The sequence below is a fragment of the Entelurus aequoreus genome, linkage group LG24 (genome assembly GCF_033978785.1).
Source record: "Entelurus aequoreus isolate RoL-2023_Sb linkage group LG24, RoL_Eaeq_v1.1, whole genome shotgun sequence".
Classification (NCBI taxonomy): domain Eukaryota; kingdom Metazoa; phylum Chordata; class Actinopteri; order Syngnathiformes; family Syngnathidae; genus Entelurus; species Entelurus aequoreus.
In genome coordinates this window covers 12,410,750-12,434,424 of record NC_084754.1, presented here as the reverse complement: position 1 = coordinate 12,434,424, position 23,675 = coordinate 12,410,750, and the positions used below count along the sequence as shown (strand labels likewise).

The window sequence follows — 23,675 nt, the reverse complement described above, 5'->3', positions numbered from 1 at the left end:
TATACAAGTACGACCCATTTACCATTTACCATTTTGTGTGAATGAGTGTAAATGCGGGAGGGAGTTTTTTTGGGTTGGTGCACTAATTGTAAGTGCTTCGTGTGTTTTTTATGTTGATTTAATAAAAAATAAAAAAAACATACCGATAATTAAAAAAAACGATACCAATAATTTCCGATATAACATTTTAAAGCATTTATCGGCCGATAATATCATTATCGCCAGGCCGATATTATCGGACATCTCTACTCACGACCTACCGATGTCAGGGCGGACACTCTAACCACATACTGTATATAACACCACTCAGAGGACAAAATAGATCTTGTAGAGCTGGGATTCTCCACTGGTCGCACCCTGGGACACTCAATATACCATATTAATTAAGTTGCAACCCACTTTTATTGAAATAGTTTCTTTAGATCTTAATAGAACCAGATCGTACGTACATCCGTTTAATTTTAAAAGTATTTTAGCATTTTTCCCCCTTGCTTCCAAAGGGTGCCGTCTAGTTTAGAGGTTGGAAACGCTGCTGCAGAGTAACGATGCTTGACGTTTAGAGTGAACCAAGACAACCACCACCTTACTTTATCCTCACTGCATACTTTGCATGACCGACCAAGCCTTGCACAGAAGGCGATACCCACGCCAAGTTTTTTTATTTTACAAGGTGCAATGCATGCTTGGTGCTTTAAGTCTTCATTCTCTCACATTTACTGTTGATGCTTTTATCCACTTTCACTTCCTGTATGTCTGCATCATCACCGCCTTTGCCGTCTATTCCCATTACAAACACTGTTTTTCTCCCGCAGGACATAGAAGAAACCATGAACACCGCTCTGAATGAGCTGCGCGAGTTAGAGCGCCAGAGCTCGGCGAAGCACGCCCCCGACGTGGTGCTGGATACCCTGGAGCAGCGCCAGACCCCCGGTAGCGTCGGGGGTCCCACGCCGGCCAGCTCCAGCGAATCCCTCGGCCTTCCTATCCACGGCGTCATGCTCAGGTCCACCGCCAACACCGAGCCGCCTTTCCGCCGCAGCACCAGCGCCTCCAGCGACAACATGAGCACCTTCAAACCTGCGGTCACGCCCCGCATGGGGGTGCAACTCAAGCCGCCCGCTTTGAGACCCAAACCAACGGTCGTGCCCAAGACCGGTCAGACGCCGCACCCTCCCGCCACGTCCACTCAGGATTCGTTGGACAAATCCTGCACCATGTGACGGTTGGGAACGAAAGCAACTTCCACAAAGGCTGCACGATGCATGCAGCAGATTCACCTAAAACTGTAGCTGGCCAATCAAAACCTTGATAAGTCTAGAATGAACACCAACAACAAATCACAAAGGCTCCCTGTCATGTTGCATCATAGTTAGGTTAACAAAAACTGGACACTCCATGGTGCATGTAACACATGTTTACCACTGAGGCTGCGCTCAGTGAGAACTAACAACCACCGTCTTGTTTTTTTTCCACTGACCGCTGTCGCCTCTGACATCTTGCACATGTTATAAGTTGCCATTGTAAAGCTGCTGTCAACAGACTCTCTAGTACTGTGTTGTTGAATGAGTCATGGTTGAGCCGTCATCTTGCGTCAACACTCGGAGAAAACCACTACTTTATGAGCATCATTCAAATTTGACATCTAAATAGGAAACGTGCACAAAAAAGTGTCGCTTGGTTGGCGTCGTCCAGCCAAAGCATGGATGAGGACTCTCCAAAAGACGTATTGTTGCTAGTAAAGGACTCACGATGACAACTTCGCTCTGTCAAGAGCTTACATGCTGTGATGAGAATGTTACTAGAACATTCTGAATCCCTTTCCTGTGTGACAGCAGTGGTGCGTCGAAGCGCCGCACCCGTGCCAGTCAGCAGCGAACAAGAGTTCCAATTTGTGTGTGTGTATATTTAAATCTCTGTAGGTTGTTTTAGGAATGTCCATCCAAACAATTGCTGATTTTGTGACGCTCTCTAACGTGTCTCGACAGGTATTGTTTGTGTATATTCACGGAACGCTACATAGATTTCTGGATTACTGACGTATATAATTTTTTTGTTTCTGAGTAAAACTGACTGATATTTAGAGAGCAAATGATGTAGGATAAATAAGTAAGCAGTATAAGAACGTGTGCTTTCATCATATACTGTAATGATGTGGACAGTAGAACTGTACTACTGTAACGTACTTGTGAAAGTGCCTTCAAAGATGTTTCTGGACATTCATTCATTCAGCTGCTGTGTGCTGAGCAGACACATTCATGCAAGTAATGATGCCCTCCTGCAGAGTTCATATTAAGAGAAGCAGATCACCTACTGCACTTTGATGTATGTAAATGCATATAAGGCATGTAACATCATAACTGGTCCTCAAGTGACCTCTTTCTAATAAATGAAATTGTTTATCCAGTGTGAGGTGGAGTTATTGCACAGCGTATAACTGCATGGAAGTTGTTTTATTCGGTTAATTGCCGCGTGAGAGGAAAGGTCTTCCATCTGACTGAAGTGATGTGAACTTTGTTGAAAAAGTACAACAAAATCAAACTAATGTAGTTGAAATACTCATTGAGTCTCAGTCTATATAGTTTATTTTCTATACAGTTTGTCCTCATTGGAATCACAGGGGAGTTGGGGCCTATCCCATCTGCCTTTGTATTTATTTTTTATCGGAAAAGTAAAAACATCTGTAAAATTGCAGGTCAGCTAAAGGCAGGCAGTAAACTACAAGGTCATTCAATTATAAACAATGTTGTGTTGTGAATCAGTTTAATGTCTACATGTAAACACTTGTCATTCACCTATTCTAATAGAAAAAACATTCCCCTAATCATTCATATTTTTGTTTTTATTTCATTCATTCACTTCTGTTCTCATACAAAATGGAACTAAGTTGCACTCAAAATGAATCAGACACAATTGTAAATTATACTTGCAACTGTTAAAAATGTTTTAAATCTATTGGTTCTTTATGCATTTTGTAAATAATTGTAAATGATCTGTATTCATATAACACTTTTACTATACTGTACCAGCATGATACCCAAAGCACTTTACACTGTAGGTCACATTCAACCATTCACACACACATTTACACACTGATGGCGGAAGCTGCCATGCAATGCGCTAACCCTCTGCTGGCCTAACATAACCGGAAATCAAGATCATAATTAAAGATTAAATTATTTTTTAATTTACTTTCCCTGAATGTCTAAAAGTATTCATATTCTCTTCATGTCATATTATGCTCCTTCCAGTGCTGTTGTTTTTAGTTTTAGTTTGTATCCAATCAGAATTCAGCTAGCTTATGTTGCCATGCTGTACCAAATCTGCCCAAAGCCTTCAGAATCAACAATGCGGGCGTCTGTGCACTGTAAGTGAACGGGGACATACAGTTGATAGACAGTTGCAATAGCCAATCAGATCACGAGTTGTCAGTAAGGCCTTTAGATGGCCTCATGTTGAACTATGAATTTGAGAACACAGAGTTGAGAGACAGTTGTGAGAGCCAATCAGATCACGTGTTGTTGACAGTAGCCTATATAAGTAGCCTGATGTTAACGAGACTGTGATTGGATTCTCACTTGACACTCCAAAGTGAGTATCCATTCACAAGTTGCAATTTAGCAGGAAGTGTTGCGCCGTAGCCAGACCGGGATAGCAGAGAAGGAGAACAAAACGTTGATTAGGTGGCGGATATATATTTGCAAGGCCATTTTCAAGAAGAATATTTAAAGAGAAACTACATCTTGTGAGACGATGTCGGCCAACCCCGGAAGCTAGCTCAGCTGTTCTGGCGACGAAATGGGGAAATGCTCGCCATTTCCACTCGAAAAAGCCGACGACGAGGGGTACCACTGGCTTATACCGCGTCGAATATCTGCTACAAATTGTGAGTTCAAATATTTAATTTTTTCACTTTTAATGTTTTTTGCAATTTTAATTTTGACAGTTCCACATAAGATATGTTTTAATTGCTGATGCGTTTGAATTGTTTTTTAAATGCACCAGAAAATAACCCATTTTGTACACTGTAAATGTGTTTCTGTATAGTATTTCTCCAGCAAAGGTCATGTGGTGACATCAATTATGGTATTTTGAGAGGTAATCATTGAAGTCGGACATCACTGAAGGCCTAGGTGGGAAACGCACGGCCCGCCACTGCTAACCACGATATATCAAATGCAAGTTGGGTGAAGTGTCTTGCTCAAGGGCACAACGTGGCTAGGATGGCGGAAGCTGGATTCAAACCAGGAACCCGCATGTTGCTGGCACAGCCGCTCTACTGTCTAAGTCACGTGATTTTCTACGGGGGTTGAATGTTTCTTTGCAATATCTTAATTGATATTTTTGTTTTCCAGTAAATGTCTATATATTGTAATTGATTGCCCTAAAAGGTGTCCAATGTTGGAACTTTTCCATCAAAGTTTTCTGGAAATTTGAAACTCAACTAAGAAACGACCGTAATATTTAACATGATCATTAGAAGAAGTTAAGTTCTAATTCTAAATTCTTCTGACTCTACGCTGTGTCCACTGGCATTCTATGCTATGTGTGGCAGCTTCACTGTGCCAACATCTGCACTGTCTACAGCAGTGCCTCTGGGTTGCTTCCAGGATTTCGTCTTTGAGGTCATCTGGTCAGAGCAGACGAGATTGTATTCCAGAATACCAAACACCCCAAAAAGGCTTCGTGTCGAAAGGTTGCCTTACCTCAGCAACTCCAACCTTCCTCTGCCAAGCGTGAACGCTCTGCTGCAGCTTCTTGTGTTCGTCCTTGATGTGCATGTATTGGGAAACGTCAGGCGCCTGGTACTCTGACATCAGGCGACGCAGCTGCTTGTTGACGCCCTCGGCCTTCAAACGTTCCTGCAAAGAGAAATAGTTGGGAGGAAGATTAGGAAGCACTAGAGGAAAATAATTTGAAACAATGTCTGCACTAACTGATGATGTATTGTTGGACCCACGATGAACTCATAGCACCAACAGAACATGAATGGTAAATGTTAGGTGTCGGCATACTGTTTATGTCCAGTGTTTCACATACATTCGACAAAATTTGCACTACTGGTTCACCCCCGATCACTGGAAATACATTATAACTCATCTGGTCTGCCAGAGAATAAGACGACGGAGCAGGGGGCATCTGTGTAGTCAACTTAGATCATATTTTAACGTGGACCCCCGACTTAAACAAGTTGAAAAACTTATTCGGGTGTTACCAGTTACTGGTCAATTGTACGGAATATGTACTGTACTGTGCAATCTACTAATACAAGTTTCAATCAATCAATCAATCAATGTAGATGATTATTTTAATCAGTAATCACAATCCCCTTTTTAACACACTTTCATTATAGGGACTCCCATCAGTTTATATACACCAGCCATAATTCGGTGTATTCCTGAGAGCCCAACATACGCGGTCCCTTCCAAGGTTTCTCGTCGTCCCCATTAGGTTGAGTTTTTTCTTGCCCTGATGTGAGACGAGGATGTCATTGTGGCTTGTGCAGCCCTTTGAGACATTTGTGACTAAGGGCTATATAAGTAAACTTCGATGATGATGATGATGATGATGACACGGGAGAGACTTATACTGTTTAGTGTCACGTGTGAGAGCTGGAGTGTCAGAATAATTGTATCTAAGTTATCACAAAACTTTGTGTTGCCATGTGTTCCTGGCGAGAGGACAAAAGCTGTCTTTGGTCCTTCCAAGCAAAAGGCTTGTAAAACTCCACTGTGTAGGATGCGAAGCGACATGAAGGTGTCGGTTTCTTTGATGTATTTGACCCGAGATCTACAAAGCGAAGAGGAAGCAGGACCTGACTCCCCCCCAGGCACCTTTTCTTTTAACTGTTTTGTGACCGAGGGCAATGGCTGTTTACGACCTCCTCTTTGAACCAACCTTTTCTTTGAACTGTTATGTAACCAAAGGCGACGGCTGTTTACGACCCCCCTCCCTTAGAAACCACTGTTGCCATGTAATCAGGGAAAGTCCAAATAAAAGAGGAGGCGTACAATCTTTCGTCAGAGCGTGGTGGGAGACTGTACACGAGTACAGCCCAGACGTTTCTCCTCAATTGAGCCAAATTTAATTCTGTCTCTGTTTGATTCCTTGCTTCTTTGTCTGTTTAATAGATGTCATCAGTGTTTGAACCTGACATGGAGCTTATCCCAGATGACTTTGAAGAAGAAGCCAGTAAGTCACAGGGCACATATAGACACATTAATACCCAAGGACACATTAGGGCTCCAATTGACCTAACGTGGACATTTTAGGACTGTAGGAGGAAACCAGAGTTGATGGAAAAACCCACGCAAGCATGAAGAGAACATGCAAAGCCCACACAAAAGTGTAATTGTTTGATAACCTCTTCAGCACGCAGTATCTCCTGCTCAATTTTCTGAAGCATCTTCTTCCTCCTGGTGATGTCACTGCTCAGCTCTACGGACTCCTGTGTCACACCATGAAGTGCTTCCTGTCCACACATTTTGAAGGGGAACTGCACTTTGTTGAATACTGCCTATTATTCACAATTCTTATGTAAGACAAGAACACATCTATCTTTGTTTTGTTTATGCATTCTAATTTGTAATATACGGCAAGTATGAGGTGGCTAACAATGAAGCTAATGGGAGTCATCTATTGTGTCCATAAAGCCTCTAAACAAAACATCCAAAAACTGCCAGCAATACTATTTACATGTTGTGTCATGTATTAATTATAAGCGCGAATGCCTAGGAACTACGTTTAGTGGCACCGTGATAACAGAGAGGTAACTAGTGTATGCAGCTATTGACATACTGTAGTGTACTGTATCGCCTCTGAGTTAGTAAAGTTAATTCTAGATCAGTGGTTCTTAACCTGGGTTCGATCGAACCCTAGGATACGGATACGGCAACAGCTGACTGGTTTGCAGGTGTGTAATTTGTTGTGAGTTTATGCACTGTGTTGGTTTTGTTGTTTGAACAAGGTGATGTTCATGCACGGTTCATTTTATGCACCAGTAAAAAAACATGGTAACACTTTAGTATGGGCAACATATTCACCATTAATTAGTTGCTTATTAACATGCAAATTAGTAACATATTGGCTCTTAACTAGTCATTATTAAGTACTTATTAATGCCTTATTCTGCGTGGCCATATTATAACCCTAACCCTCTAACCCTGACCCTAACCCTAACCAAATAACTCTAAATTAAGTCTTTATTACTTAGAATATGTTTCCCTAGTGTCCAAATAACTCTAAATTAAGTCTTTGTTACTTAGAATATGTTCCCCATACTAAAGTGTTACCAAAAACATAAGTTTGTCTTGAATTTGAAAAAAAATACATTTTATTTTTCACGAAAGAAGGGTTCGGTGAATGCGCATATGAAACTGGTGGGGTTCGGTACCTCCAACAAGGTTAAGAACCAGTGTTCTAGATTATAAATCATGCCACTCACTTGTATATTAGAAGGTTGTAGACATAAACCAAGAAGTCAGTCAACTATGACACTTAACTTACATTCGGATATTGTAAAAAAGACACAAAAAGACGCTTGTTTGCGCCCATCCTTTTTGTTTTACCTTAGTGAGGATGATGATTAATTCTTCATCCGAATGGGAAGATATAAATATGCCATCAGTTGGCATTCCGGTGAGAGCAGATATTGTACAGTAAGGGATTGTATTTATTGTATAGCACTTAGAAATATTACTACTTTCTGGATCTGCTAATCACACAGCTTCTAAAACTTGTAGCTCATCCTTCTTGTATTCAGGCCCAAATATAGAGGGTTCTGGACCATCATTTGTCCCAAAGTAGTCGTTATTGGCTCTCATGTCTGTCATAATTAGTGGTAGTTGTTGTTGTTGAAGGAAATAGCAAACTTTGTGATGCGTCAGTGAAATTGATGCACTTAAAAGTACCAAAATTCCTAAATATTATGTGTTATTATGAATGTGCCTGTTACTATATTACATATATATACTTACAGTGTGCAATAAAATGGTGATGGAGGTTTTCGGATGTTTTAGTGCGCCTTGTAGGCGGAATTAGCTCCATTGTTAGCTGACTTTTGGTAGCGCTTATTTACAAGTTAAAATGCTTTTTTTTTTTTTTAAACATGCGTGCTTGTCTTACTAAGGATTGTGAAGGATAGACAAAATTCCAAAAAAAATGCACTACCCCTTTGACACCATGAGTTGAAAAGAAATACAGCTCAAAATGGCGATGTAATGAACTTAACTGGTCTGGCACAGGTGTGTGAGCTACCTGGTGAGAGTTGAGGACACGCTGCGCTTGCAAAAGTTTGATTCGGAGCTCTCCAATGTTGGCGTCGATTATCGGCTCGCTGTACTCCATGAAAATGTCCTGCATGCAACACAAATGAAGGAGTGTTCAACCATCAACTTGACATCAAGTTTGTTCATGTGTGTCCCTCATGTCAAACGGAGCCTCCTCACCTCAAGTCCTGCTTTTCCCATGTCTCGCTTCTCCTGCAGCTGCTGCTGGAGCTTCTTCTCCTGCCGCTTCTGGGCTTGGATCTTTAGTTTCAAAGTCTCACACTGGGTAGCTTGCTGGGATTGTGGGTAGGGATAGCATTAATTAATATTGAAACGTGAACATATTTTAAACATTTTTTTTTATTATAAACACAATAGTCAAAACATGTTACCACGTCTGCCATTCTGTTTTCATGGCCTTTTGTAGCCCAGTGTAATGTCATTAACATAGCAAATGAGACACAATATGGCATGACGAAGCACCAAACAAGACAATTTATATCAATATTTTAGTTTTAAAAAGTTTTCTCTGCAGTTAAGTAAGCAAACACACCTGTAAATAAACACAGTGTTTATACTTACCTTACTCCTGATGTACTGGAGCACCTTCTCTGGTTCTCTCAAGTTTGAGATCTTCATCATTGCATCTTCCAATTCATTCTTGGACCTGCGAATATCTGCACGCTGTATTTCTATTTCTTTCAGGGAGGCCTTGAAGACAGTAAAAGGGTAGTGAAAATGTGGCGGATGTATGTGTTTCTTTTTTACATTTCTTTTACTTTGTTTCATTAACCTTGTAGTTGTCCTTGGTTCTCTCAAATGTTTCTCTGTGCTTCTCTTTGTCTTTTATCACCTCTGCTACTTCCCTCTGCACCACGCAGAGTTTCTGTTCCAATGTTAGCTGCAAAAGGCCATCGGGCAAGTTGCACTGAGATCTCCGCCCCCATTCTTGACCCTGATAAGGGGAAACATACATAATGGAGGTCTGGGTTTTTTTCAATGGCTGGTAAATATATACTGCTGTACTAACTGTACAATGACTACTCCAAGTTATACCCAAGTTTCATATCCATATAATAAAATAGTTTCTGATATTTGAAGGGCGTGCTCACTTTTGTGAGACACTGTAGATATGGTGCTGCAACTTGCTGTGATTATTTTTCTTCCAATACATTCTCTGTCGCACAATTGCTGTAACGTAATCTTACTGGTATCATTATTGACATGCACAATTGCTGTATTGTGACCGTACTGGTATTATTATTGACATGTGCAATTGCTGTTGCAAAGTATAATATAATATAATTAGGGGTTTGAAAAGCAATATTGGCATTAATTTGTCATCATTATTAATGTAATTAGACGCAATTAAGCCATCTACTGCACAGATTGACTCAGAATACCTAAAACGTCTTTGGCAATGTATTTTGGTTCAAGTAGTATTACCATCACTCATACGAAAATTGGCAGTTGATCCGATAGTGACAAGCTGCAATACCAAACAACTAAATATAAAATGAAGATTAACAGCATGCTGGCCAGGGATGTTGTCTTACGATTAAGTTCGATTCCAATTCGAAACCAGAATCTATTCTTGATTCAACACGATTCTCATTTTAAACCGATTCACGCAATATATTATTTCGTATATACATTTTAGTAAAACGTTTTTAAAAGAGGTTACAGGTACTAAAGTGCCTCTTGGCTGCTGACGTATGACGTGTGAGGCAACAAGTAAGCGCGACGAAGGCTCCAAAAATGTATTTTGGAAAATAGATTTTAAACATTTTGAATCGATAAATAGGGTAGCACGGTTGTAGAGGGGTTAGTGCGTCTGCCTCACAATACGAAGGTCCTGGGTTCGATCCTGCGCTCGGGATCTTTCTTTGTGGAGTTTGCATGTTCTCCCCGTGACTGCGTGGGTTCCCTCCGGGTACTCCGGCTTCCTCCCACCTCCAAAGACATGCACCTGGGGATAGGTTGATTGGCAACACTAAATTGGCCCTAGTGTGTGAATGTGAGTGTGAGTGTTGTCTGTCTATCTGTGTTGGCCCTGTGATGAGGTGGCGACTTGTCCAGGGTGTACCCCGCCTTCCGCCCGATTGTAGCTGAGATCGGCTCTAGCACCCCCGCGACCCCGAAAGGGATAAGCGGTAGAAAATGGATGGATGGATGGATGGATGGATGGAATTGCGATTCGGATGGGAAATTTTAGTAGAGGTGGGGGAAATAATCGATTTTTAGATGCATCGTAATTCAGACATGAACGTTTATAAAATCAATTAGTAAACGTTAATAATTGATAAACAATTTATTTATTCTAAATGCAAGCAGTTCTAAAATTTGGCTGACTGCAGCGAGCCACCTCACCAAGAGATTCGACAGGCTCCTTTTATTACAGGGTACTTATGTTCTAGTTTTGCACACACTTTCATTAAAATGTAATAAATGTGAGAATTAATTTAACTGTTTCTTATTATAAAAGCATTGTTTTTTTTAAAGTTGCAAGTGATAAACGCTTATTGAGTAATATGAAAAGTAATGTGAAATTGTATAAATTAAAAGATGCATCAATAATCGAATCGTAGCTCCTTAAATCATAATCGTAATTGAATTGTGAGGTGCCCAAAGAGTCCCACCTATAAATTTTTGCACAAAAAAACCCATGAGGGAACAGTATAATGCACCGTCATCAACAGAAGTTTTCTTAGTGGGATTTATGGCTCTTTGAAGGGCGTTACATCTTGAAGAGTTGTTCTTTTCAAAGAGCCGTTTAAAGACTGGCTCGTTACTATAGTTCTTTTTTTGTATTAACTGTTTATTTTTATTATAAAGGAAACAATCACTGGTAGCATTTATAATATAAGATGTGGATCAGGATCATTTAAATGTACCAGTATACCAATATTACTCTATTAGTGTAAATTATTCAGAAATGTCGATTATTATTATTTTGGACTTTTCTCTCACCAAATTGCATTGTACCGACAGAGCATTTTTAAAAATACAGAAAATAATATACAAATGATAAGTAATAATAAAATGTATATATGTATATAAAAAGTAGAAATAAAACTAGAATTAAAATTAGGACATGTGAATGCAAAATTGTACCATCCTATCTAATGTGTGTACGCTTAAACCACATTAGAACAATGATCTGTAAAAGTGAACCAAAATGCTGTAACATTTCTTTTGACTGGGACTCATTTTCTATTTCAGTGACCAGTCGGCGTGAGAAATTCATTTAAAAAAATGTCTCCCAAACGAACAGCTCGCAACTGCGAATTGGCTCTCATCCTTCACTGACAAGAGCCATTCAAAATACAGGATTTGTTAGCGGACGTCACATCTCTATAAAATACCACACGACTATCAGCCAAGGGAAGAATAAGTCCCCATTAATGTGGATTACAAACATCTTTGAAAAACACCCGTTTTTTGTTAACGTAAACATGATTTAAAATGTGTTTAAGAAAGTGTATATATATTCCCCTCTTTCTTATATTTTTGTTCATGAAAAATTAAAATGAATGAAAGCTAATTTGAAGCTAATTCAGAGTGGCACTTCAATCTGAAAAGCTTCACCTTTATCATGTGTTTTTAAGACAAAATGCGTCCATTCTCTCTCGTATGTCACCACAGTTTGTCTGCTTGTAAGTACACCGTGTGTATGCGTTGCCTAACATGCGCCGCTTGCTCGTTTTACCAGCACTGTCACGATGTGACGACAGTGTGCCATCATGTCCGGAGAAAAAAAAAATACCAGTATTTTTTTTACAAGCAGTATAGTACCGTTTTTTATTCATTAGTATCACGGTACTTTATTAGTACCGTAATACTGTACAACCCTAATATGTATTTTTATATGTATATGTATATGTATATGTATGTTTTTGTTTATTTATTTTCCAAACAATCACTTTTCATTTAGACAAGAGTTCAATGATTTAGTTACTTTACACTTTGTTCCTGTTAATGATATACATTATCTCAACTAACTATCAAAAGATCAATATTTTGATTTGAAAATCAATATTGGAGCGTAAATATTTGGTATCAGCAGTATTTACATTTCCGTATCAGTCCGCACATCTCTAATGTGAATTACATGCAGTATCCTCCATGAAAAATTAAAATGAATCAAAGCTAATTTGTGATTAATTGAAATTCATCCACAGTAACCCAATGATTAATCAGATTTTTTTTTTATGACAACACTGTTAATAATATATCTAATTAACAAATGATTCATGTTATTTTTACAATACAGATCAAGCTGTGACCCACAAATTGTCACTTTGGACACCCAGGCAGTATGGTATAGGTCAGGGGTCCCCAAACTTTTTGACTTGGGGGCCGCATTGGGTTAAAAAAAATTGGCCGGGGGCCGGGCTGTGTGCGTGTATATATATATTTAGATATATATTCCTCATGCACTAATTGACAAAAAGAGTGCGCACTTGCCGCACGCTCGCCCGACACAGCGGCGCGAGCGCGATGACGTCACTTTATCGATGGGGAAATGCATTTTTAGACAATATGAGTTGCCTGAGCGTCTAGGAGACCCCGAGAGTAACAAGCGGTAGAAAATAGATTAGAAAGGACAAATTTAAAAAACAACTTGAGACGTCCCGCGGGCCGGATTTTGGACGCTGGCGGGCCGTAATCGGCCCGTGGGCCGTAGTTTGGGGACCCCTGGTATAGGTCTTTACAACATGCTCACCTTGCTCTCAGTGGTTTTCTCTACTCCCAGACTCTCATGCTCGGTCAACAAGAGTTCCTGAGGGTCCATGCGGGTGATAAAACGTTCAAAAATCTCATTCTCTGCCAAGAGTGCTGCGTTGGAACATCTAGTGGACAGAATATTCAAGTCAGTGAAAAGGCTTAAAACTAAAAAGGGGGAATCAAAATGTTTGAACATTCCATCCATGTGTTAGATTAAGGCGGTTCTTCTCAACTATTTTTGTCATGCCCCCCTTGGGGACATATTTTTTTTACACCCCCACTAAATTGAAATACAATGGGGAACCTGATAATATGTATTTATTTATCCGTACAAACCATTGTATGAGTTGCTGGCACCAGCACCGACATGCCACTTAGCTGAAGACGTGTGTTTTTATCTCACACAACCCGGACACCTTATCATGCCCGTCCCACTGTTTAAGAAGTACTGATCTAATGGCTTTAAAACTTTAAATATTTCCTGGTTGAGCCTGTTGATTAATTCGAGCAGTGCTGCCACCTTGTTGGAGGCTTGTGTATCGTTCAAGAATGAATAAGGACCTATTACTGGAAGTTTCACGCCTCTATGAAGCCTCACCACCGTGGACCGTATTGCTCCAAAACCTGTATGTACCTTTCAGCTTTAATGGTGCCTTCACAGATGTGTAAGTTATATATGCCTTGGGCACTAATACACCCCCATACCATCACAGATGCTGGCTTTTCAACTTTGCGCCTATAACAATCCGGATGGTTCTTTTCCTCTTTGTTCCGGAGGACACGACGTCCACAGTTTCCAAAAACAATTTGAAATGTGGACTCGTCAGACCACAGAACACTTTTCCACTTTGCATCAGTCCATCCTAGATGAGCTCGGGCCCAGCGAAGCCGGCGGCGTTTCTGGGTGTTGTTGATAAATGGCTTACGCTTTGCATAGTAGAGTTTTAACTTGCACTTACAAATGTAGCGACAGACTGTAGTTACTGACAGTGGTTTTCTGAAGTGTTCCTGAGCCCATGTGGTGATATCCTTTACACACTGATGTCGCTTTTTGATGTAGGGGATCGAGGGATCGAAGGTCCGTAATGTCATCGCTTACGTGCAGTGATTTCTCCAGATTCTCTGAACCTTTTGATGATGAGTCATACCAAAGACTATATAAATGGGACCCATTACCTCCCTGCTTGGCACTCTGCATCAAGGGTTGGAATTGGGGGTTAAATCACCAAAAATGATTCCCGGGCGCGGCCACCACCGCTGCCCACTGCTCCCCTCACCTCCCAGGGGGTGATCAAGGGTGATGGGTCAAATGCAGAGAATAATTTCGCCACACCTAGTGTGTGTGTGACAATCATTGGTACTTTAACTTTAATTAACTTAATATTACGGACTGTAGATGGTGAAATACCTAAATTCCTTGCAATAGCTCGTTGAGAAATGTTGCTCTTAAACTGTTCAACAATTTGCTCATGCAAAGTGGTGACCCTCGACCCATCCTTGTTTGTGAATGACTGGGCATTTCATAGAAGCTGCTTATATACCCAATCATGGCACCCACCTGTTCCCAATTAGCCTGTTCACCTGTGGGATGTTCCAAATAAGTGTGTGATGAGCATTCCTCAACTTTCTCAGTCTTTGTTGACACTTGTGCCAGCTTTTTTTAAACATGTTGCAGGCATCAAATTCCAAATTAGATAACATTTGCAAAAAATAACGTTTTCCAGTTCGAATGTTAAGTATCTCATCTTTGCGGTCTATTCAATTGAATAGAGGTTGAAAAGGATTTGCAAATCATTGTATTCTGTTTGTATTTACGATTTACACAACGTGCCCACTAGTTTTGAGTTTTGTTTATGCTACAAGCTAATTAAGCTAGCATGAGCAGTGTTCCCTGTTGCCAAAGTGCGTGAAAACAAACAAACGGCCACATTCGACTGGTATAACTTATTTGAACTCAGCTATGACATTCTTTTGAGTTACCGTCGCTGTTGTACACGAGCGTCGACGAGTTCTTGTCGTCCCTGTGGAATGTTCTTCTCCATTAGGGACGGTTTTCCCTCCATGGTTGCTACGCGACACTGCAGCGGTTGCTAGGGGAGGGCGGATCGACTCGGATACCAACCTTAAGGGTGGTGTCAGTAGTGTGTCGATACCAGCGTGACACAATCGACATATTTCACTTCTCTTTATCTCGAGTAATATGTTTGTCTTTCGCGCTGTGTTGATATAACTGTATATAGTTGTATATTGCTTACGAACAAACTTGACAACAAAATGTGGTATCGAGTCGACACCAACATTTGTACTTTTGCCCATGCCAAGTTGGTTCGCTCATGTTGTTTTCAGACTTGCTTTTATTTTAAAAAAAATAAACATATTTAAGTTTTATATTCATAAATATAAGTTTCTCAATACCCAACCGGTTTTTTGTGCCTTTAAAAAAAGAATAAGACATTTACTTTAAAACGCTTTCGACCTCTAACAACCAACAAGCTGTGAAAACTATGATGCTTTGCTCCAAATTTGGATTATTTACGGAATTTACATATACCTAAATATATATATTTTGCATTCTTCTTTTGTTGCTTTATTGAATTTACAACAACCATGGCGCTTTTTTTGTACTGTTTCTGCACTTGTTTTGATTATTATTATTTCTTTGATTGTTAATGTTGAATATTATAAATAAAGGTTTTGAAAAATAAAATAAAATTACAAAAATAATATATATATATATATATATATATATATATATATATATATATATATATATATATATATATATATATATATATATATATATATATATATATATATATATATATATATATATATATATATATATATATATATATATATATATATATAATTTAAAAAAAAAATCTCGATGTGTGTGGAGTTATTGTTGAAACAGTAACTCCACCCATCGAGAATTGCCTTATTTTTTTTATCAACTTCCGTGTTTTGGCGAAACACGTGATAGGGCAGGAATCATTTTCGTTTCTCTGAAAGCAGCTTGCTATCCGCAGTAGACGAAACTAGTTCCACAAACCGTGAGAAACCAAGTGGAAGATGACTTCGGAGGTCTCTAAATTCGTGGTCCAGACCCTCTGTGACAACCACGGCAGTTTGGACTTCCAAAGCCTCATAGCCACGCTGGGACAGAGGTTTACTGTGGCGGCGTCGATCCTTCGCCAAGTTCTCTCCGAAGATGGTAAAGTAGCAGTGATTCCAGGCGTCCTTGCTGTCGGCAAGGGTCAATTATTCAGCCAGGACAGCTTGATAGTGGCCAAAACTGCCCTACGACTTTGTCAGAAGAAACCTGGCGAGTGTACGCAATGCCACAATTTGCACCTGTGCAAATTTTACGTTTTGGGGAGCTGCGCGTTTGGGTAAGTAAATGTCAAATGTTTGTATTAGATGTATTTCAAAATGACAATACAATATTAGAAACTCACTTAAAATAGCCGAGCGCATACGTTAGTTTGTCGTAACTAAAGCTTAGTTTCGTCAAACATACCCGGATGCTATATATATATATATATATATATACGTGTGTGTGTGTATATATATGTATAGTATGTGGGTGTGAATGTTCTTGTCCAGGGTGTACCCTGTCTTCCACCCGAGCGCGGCTGGGATAGGCTCCAGCACCCCCGCGACCCTGAGAAGGACAAGCGGTAGAAAATGTATGTATGGATATGGATACTGTATATATAAGTTAACTTGGGCGCACACACAGACATTCTTGTCCACTCTCACTCCCCGCACCTGGTACATCATAACATCATTAAAACTAGAGGGAATCATATGTGAGTGGGCATAAAGATAAGGAACGGTGAGATAGTCTTGTTTATCTTTTTCGAGCAAAACCAAGGCCAAAGTTAGTGACTTCTAAGGCGTTCCATTTTCCCCAAAGTTGGTAAAATATTCCCCTAAGATCCAGTTTGAATAAGTATTTGATCCTGGATATATATATTGGCTGCCACATTCATTCATTCCTTTATTCATTTAAACATTAAAGCAACGTCTTGCATATGACATCAAAACAAAACACTAACACTGGCTTCCTTGCTAAAACCTTTAACCAAGTTTTATTAAAAAAATGAATTATATCAGACACACTACTTTCTTGGAAGAAGAAACAATAAATATTGTTGTAGCTTTTTAAGATTTTATTTTGATTAGATGTGTTTAAATATGTTTTTCTTCTTCCATTTTAGATTGTAAAGGTTGTATAGGGTGTGGTGCGCTTCACTTTCTGTTTACATTACACAAGTTCACCTCGTGTTGTAGTCATCTTCCTCACAGTGTAGATCCGTCATGTTGTCTAAGAGAGCACAGCCTGTCGGTTCAATGTCCACAATTGAATAGCTTAGTTGCTCAGACAGCGAGGTGTTTATACAAGTTGAGAGTGGGGTATGTCGTTTGTAATGGGGAAATAAGTTAATGTCTCTTGTATTCATGTCAGCATTTAAGCAAACTACAGTATGTTAGCCGGTTTGTAAGTTTATCAAAGTGAAGTGAAGTGTATATACACTAAGGCTGCAGCTAACGATTATTTTTCTATCGATTAATCTATAGATTATTTTTCGATTAATCGGTTAATCTATAGATTATTTTTTCGATTTATCTATAGATTATTTTTCCTTTTACCGATTATTTTTTATTTTATTTTATTTAAAATGAAGATGAAAAAATAAAAGTAGGCCAGTTTTTTCAAAAGGCATGGCTTTTATTTACAAAAAAAAAAAGTATGGCCACTCAGTCAACATTGACAACAACATGACAAAATATTCTGTAACAATGTAAACATTTAAAACTTTTAACATTTAACAAAATTAAAAGTATCTTATTTGCTTTTTAATGTGCAAATATAAAAGTAAACATCCAGTGCAAATCTTAATATTCTGCAATAGTATAAGCATTTCAAAAGTAAAAGTATTGCTTATTTTGCTTTAAAATGTGCAAAAATAAAGATAAACATCCAATACAAAAAAGTGCAAAACGAAATATTCTGTAACAACAGTGTAAACATTTCAACAAAAGTGAAAGTATTGCTTATTTGCTAAAATGTGCAAAAATAAAGATAAACATCCAATACAAAAAAGTGCCAATCTAAATATTCTGGAGCACTGTAAACATTAAGTATTGCTTTTAAAATGTGCAAAATAAACATCCAGTCCAACACAGTACACAATAACCAATTCTATTCATTCCAGTGAGTGACTAACAGTTGTAATGAAGAAAGGTTAGCATGTCTACTTGCTTTGCTTCTTTTCTTGTTTACAATATTCCCAGCAGCTGAAAATAGGCGCTCAGAAGGGGTCGATGTGGCTGGAACTGAGAGGTAATTAGCCTTCACCTCAAACCAGGACTGCGAGCGAGCTGAGCTGCAGTTTAAGTTTCTAGTAGGTCAACGGGCTCATAGTGATGTTACTAGTAGTTGACTGGGAGGTGTTTATTATCATTTGGGGAGTGTCCGCTGCCTGATGCTCACCTGCTAAACACCTATCTGCTCGACGCTGAAGCGCTGACTACATGCGCTATGAATACGCACTGCTGATTGGCTGATAATGCTTCGTGTGTACCAATCAGAAGGTTGTGTGGGTGGGACAATGCTGCGTGTGTACCAATCAGATGGTTGTATGGGTGGGACAATGCTGCGTGCTGAGACAGAGGCAGAGGAGCAAAGCAACTTGTTAAGACTTTAGCAGCTAAAGTTAGCTTTAGCTTAGAAACTCGTTCGGTACACCCCCGTACCGAACCGAAAGCCCCGTACCGAAACGGTTCAATACAAAACACATACCGTTACACCCCTAGCAGATACAAATGACACATTCATGTTTTTGTGTAATGATGACAACGTATGCTAACGCGGACGATTGACTAGTTGATGGTTGATGGTTTTCTTTTCAAATGTTCGTTCATAGCCGTTGTGCTGCTATGATAGGCCATTTCCGCTCGACACAGTGTGCATACAACAACATTGTTAGGCTGTGTATTGAAATACTCCCACACTTTTGACGACTTTTGGCGTGCGTTTTTCCCCTCGCTCGCACAGTCTGCTTTGCGCTCCGCCATGACGGTAGTGTGACGTAATTATGCGACGCGTCGACGTATTTACATAACCGATGACGTCGACTACGTCGACGCGTCGTTTCAGCCTTAATATACACCCTATGACCTCAGAGGTTCAGCTGTCTTTCAGAAAGCAAACATAAGAACGAGCTTAAAAAGTAGATGTGTTTCGTTCAGGGGGGTTCATCTGTGGAACAGCTTATATGATTCCTTAAAATGTTCCAGTTCCATTTACACATTTAAAAAAAACTTTAAAACCAATGTCTTGGAAATATATATCACTCAATAATCAACACAGTAGTTAACACTATGGTCAATGTTAATTACAAACTAAATATGGGATATAAATAATAATGGAAGTATAATTGTTTGTATATAGAATATTATTGGTACAAATGTTTAACTAACACGTGTACAGGGATATTTCACATGTCCTTACTGTGTATATAATTGAAAAGTGTTTATGTTGTGTAAAGGAAATTTCATATTTTTAGGAAGCTCATCTTGTATTTGAGATTGTTTATAGGGTTAGGCGCAACAAGTGTTCAACTTCAGCCTAAACCCTTTCGGTCTGTAACATTGTCAATTTATGAATGTAAGACTGTTTGTTTATGTAAAACTGTTTGTTTATTTTGTTGACCACTGACCGAAGAAAAAATTCTAAACTAATAAACTAAAATAGCGATCACGGTTTTAAGATCATTTTAATTTAAAACAGGAATACTGTTTATTGTCGATACAATCTATCGCCACATTCCTCAGAGCATCCTAGGTTATAGAGATTGACTGATATATTTTTTTTAGGGCCGCTACCGATTATTAGTAGTCAAGGAGGCAGATAATTGATATATGGGGCCGATATTCATTTTCAGTAAAACGTATTTAAACATGAATTATATATATATCAATAAACAGTTGGACAAGGTTTTAAGTTGTTTTTTTAAATTATTTTTGAGTAAACGCTGGACCGGTAGCGACATAATGTTTAATGCGACACAAATGTTGTAGTTAGTTTAGTGCCAAACAACGTCAGGTGATTTAACAAACCCCTTTATTACGTGTGTCTAATGCTGTGGGTCCGAAGAGCATCAATATGTGCATTTCAAAATATGAGAAATCTCCTGGGAAATTTGTGAAAATAAGGGATTTCTCTGCATCACAATAACTCCCCATTTACTAAATTTTATACAATTTTATAGCCGCTTACGGATTTAATACATTGTATTAAATCCACATTTTTTTCAAATTTTTTCATGTTACAGCCTTACTCCAAAATTGCTTAAATTTCTTTTTGTTCTCAAAATTCTACAGACAATACCCCATAATGACAATGTGAAAATGTTTTTTTAACATAATTTTTTTTAGCAAATCTATAAAATTTAAAACATCACATGTACATAAGTATTCACAGCCTTTGCTCAATACTTTGTTGATGCACCTTTGGCAGCAATTACAGCCTCAAGTGTTTTTAAATAAGATAACTTGGCACATCTATCTTTTGGCAGTTTTGCCCATTCCTCTTTGCAGAACCTCTCAAGTCTCTGGTCTGATGAGACAAATATTAAACTCTTTTTTGTTAATGCCAGGCGTCATATTTGGAGAAAACCAGGCACTGCTCATCACCAGGCCAATGCCATCCCTACAGTGAAGCATGGTGGTGAAAGCATCATGCTGTGGGGATGTTTTTAAGCTGCAAGAACTGGGAGACAAGTCAGGATTGGTTGGTTGACGTTTATTTCGAACATTTATACAACAGCCTCTTAAACTGGATCATATTAGTACATTGTTTGACTTCTTTGCTTAATCCATTCCATAATTTAATTCCATATACTGATATACTAAAGGTTTTAAGTGTTGTACATGTTGAGAATATTTTTTGTGCATTCTTGGGGAGCAGGTTATAGTTTGCTTTATACGTAGTGTCAGCTTTTTGCACCAAAACATTGAATTTCAATATTTTGGATTTAATAAATAAAGGGTTTTTGTGTTTTCTGTATCCAGGATGATGTATTATTCTAACAGATCTTTTTTTGTAACACGGTTAGTGAATAAGTGTACTTTTGTAATAATTTCCCCACATTTCTACACAAAAACTCAGATACGGTAACACTAGTGAGCAGTAAAGAGTGTGCAGTGAGTTTTGGTCCAGAACATATTTTGCTTTATTCATCATATAAATATGTCATGCCACCTTATTATGTTGCATATTTTTTACATGAAATTTCCAGTTCATTTTTTCATCTATTATCACACCGCAAAATGTGATTTCCTTCTTATGAATGATAAATGGGTTGTACTTGTATAGCGCTTTTCTACCTTCAAGGTACTCAAAGCGCTTTGACAGTATTTCCACATTCACCCATTCACACACACATTCACACACTGATGGCGGGAGCTGCCATGAAAGGCGCTAACCAGCAGCCATCAGAGGCAAAGGGTGAAGTGTCTTGCCCAAGGACACAACGGACGTGACTAGGAAGGTAGAAGGTGGGAATTGAACCCCAGTAACCAGCAACACTCCGATTGCTGGCACAGCCACTCTACCAACTTCGCCACCCCATTTTAAATAATACTATTCAGGATGCTCCATGTTGCTCTCATGTTGTTTTTGTTCTTGTCTAAAAATTAGTGTAGTATGCTGGTTAGTTTGTTATTACACTTTTTGTACTTATTTTCTGTGTTTATAGATATGCGTGTTATAAATGTTCTATATAATGTATTCTTTTTGTTGCAAGCATGTTTCAGTCCCTTTGTCATCCATGATTGATTGTTCTTCTTTTGCTTCTTACTAAATTGTTTCCATACACAATGTTTGTCATAAAGCGTCATGGAAGTATTGAGAAAATTATTTTGCATCATTTTCACTGTACATATTGTCTTAATTTTGCTCTCTCAGATAATTTTTTAATCTGTGCATAATCAGCTTAAGCACTGCAGGGAAAAATTAGGCACATTTTCTTGAGCAGTGGTTATTACGACCGACTTCACTAATTATTATTTTTTGTAAATAATAAATACTGGCATCATATGTGTATATATTGTGTATGCTAATGTAGTTCAATTGTAGTTAAAGAAAAATAAAAAGGCTGATACCAATAAAAAGAGGCCAATACCGATATACGTCACAATGCCAATTATCGGCGCTGATAATCGGTCGATCTCTAGCGCAAAATAACAAATTCAGCATAATTAAAACATAAATCTGAAAAATTTCCTGAAACAGCGATCAAAACCAGTACTATTGTCTTACAAGACCAGCATTAACGATGAACATCTCGGGTAATTTGCTACAGTCATTAAATCCACAGGTAATCTTAAGATGTAACAATGTACAAAACCCAAAACCAGTAAAGTTGGCACGTTGTGTAAATCGTAAATACAAACAAAATACAATGGTTTGCAAATAATTTTCAACATATATATTCAATTGAATACACTGCAAAGACAAGATACTTAATGTTAGAACTGAGAAATTAAATTTTTTTTTGCAAATAATCATTAATTTATATTTTAATGGCAGCAACACATTGCAAAAGTGTTGGCACAGGGGCATTTTTACCACTGTATTACATGGCCTTTCCTTTTAACAACACTCAGTAAACGTTTGAGAACTGAGGAGACTAATTTTTGAAGCTTTTCAGGTGGAATTCTTTCCGATTCTTGCTTGATGTGGTTCAACAATCCGGGGTCTCCGTTGTCGTATTTTCCGCTTCAATATGCGCCACACATTTTCAATGGGAGACCGATCTGGACTACAGGCAGGCCAGTCTAGTACCCGCACTCTTTTACTACGAAGCCACACTGTTGTAACACGTGCAGAATGTGGCTTGTTATTGTCTTTCTGAAATAAGCAGGGGCGTCCATGAAAAAGACGTTGCTTGGATGGCAACATTTGTTGCTCCAAAACCTGTATGTACCTTTCAGCATTAATGGTGTCTTCACAGATGTGCAAGTTACCCATGCCTGGGGCACTAATACATCCCCATACCATCACAGATGCTGGCTTTTGAACTTTGCGCCTGTAATTATGATGGTTCTTTTCCTCTTTGGTCCGGAGGACACGATGTCCAAAGTATCCGAAAACAAATTGAAATGTGGACTCGTCAGACCACAGAACACTTTTCCACTTTGCATCAGTCCATCTTGGATGAGCTTGGGCCCAGCGATGCCGGCGGCGTTTCTGGGTGTTGTTGATATGGCTTTCGCTTTGCATAGTAGAGTTTTAACTTGCACTTACAGATGTAGCGACAAACTGTAGTTACTGACAGTGGTTTTCTGAAGTGTTCATGAGGCCCATGTGGTGATATTCTTTACACACTGATGTCGGTTTTTGATGCAGTACCACCTGAGGGATCGAAACCTTTTGATGATATTACGGACCGTAGATGGTGAAATCCCTATATTCCTTGCAATAGCTCATTGAGAAATGTTGTTCTTAAACTGTTCGACAATTTGCTCACACAAGGTGGTGATTTACACAATGTGCCAACTTCACTAGTTTTGGGTTTTGTACCATGTAAAGAAATAGGACACTGACACTTCTTTGACAGAGCAACTGGGTAATCTTTTAAAAAACTTCACCTAACACAAATCATTTTGATT

At 38.8% G+C, this 23,675-nt stretch overlaps 3 protein-coding genes across 9 annotated transcripts in view; 2 read left to right on the top strand and 1 right to left on the bottom strand.

Moving 5' to 3' along the window:
- Window positions 1-2,403, top strand: part of srgap1a (SLIT-ROBO Rho GTPase activating protein 1a) — a 132,687-nt gene extending 130,284 nt beyond the window's left edge. For 3 of the 4 annotated variants that reach the window (XM_062035414.1, XM_062035413.1, XM_062035412.1), the window contains one exon: window positions 813-2,403. In XM_062035414.1, the coding sequence (XP_061891398.1) occupies window positions 813-1,220 (408 nt within the window). In that variant the 3' untranslated portion in view covers window positions 1,221-2,403. The remainder of the gene's footprint in view (window positions 1-812) is intronic. The other variant, XM_062035415.1, reaches the window with a different exon arrangement.
- Window positions 845-15,058, bottom strand: cfap263 (cilia and flagella associated protein 263). Of its 2 annotated transcripts, none has more exons than XM_062035417.1 (9): window positions 14,973-15,058; window positions 12,991-13,117; window positions 9,058-9,219; window positions 8,847-8,975; window positions 8,445-8,558; window positions 8,254-8,352; window positions 6,362-6,493; window positions 4,704-4,859; window positions 845-4,627 (listed from the first exon to the last, which is right to left on the bottom strand). In XM_062035417.1, the coding sequence occupies exons 1-9, from the start codon at window positions 15,053-15,055 to the stop codon at window positions 4,535-4,537; spliced, it is 1,095 nt and encodes a 364-aa protein (XP_061891401.1). In that variant the 5' UTR covers window positions 15,056-15,058; the 3' UTR covers window positions 845-4,534. The 2 variants fall into 2 exon arrangements, with proteins under 2 accessions (XP_061891401.1, XP_061891402.1); XM_062035418.1 differs by having other exon boundaries at window positions 6,362-6,469.
- An 848-nt stretch (window positions 15,059-15,906) lies between these two features.
- Window positions 15,907-23,675, top strand: part of parp12a (poly (ADP-ribose) polymerase family, member 12a) — a 30,346-nt gene continuing 22,577 nt past the window's right edge. For 2 of the 3 annotated variants that reach the window (XM_062035239.1, XM_062035237.1), the window contains exon 1: window positions 15,907-16,384. In XM_062035239.1, coding sequence (XP_061891223.1) covers window positions 16,065-16,384 — 320 coding nt within the window. In that variant the 5' untranslated portion in view covers window positions 15,907-16,064. The remainder of the gene's footprint in view (window positions 16,385-23,675) is intronic. The other variant, XM_062035240.1, reaches the window with a different exon arrangement.

Coding starts and splice junctions, on each gene's coding strand:
- cfap263 (XM_062035417.1), bottom strand. CDS start 15,055: ATGGAGGGAAAACCGTCCCTAATGGAGAAGAACATTCCACAGGGACGA. Junction 8,559..8,846: donor TCCAGTACATCAGGAGTAAG/GTAAGTATAAAC, acceptor CCACAATCCCAG/CAAGCTACCCAGTGTGAGAC. Junction 4,628..4,703: donor GGAAGGTTGGAGTTGCTGAG/GTAAGGCAACCT, acceptor TGCTCTGACCAG/ATGACCTCAAAGACGAAATC.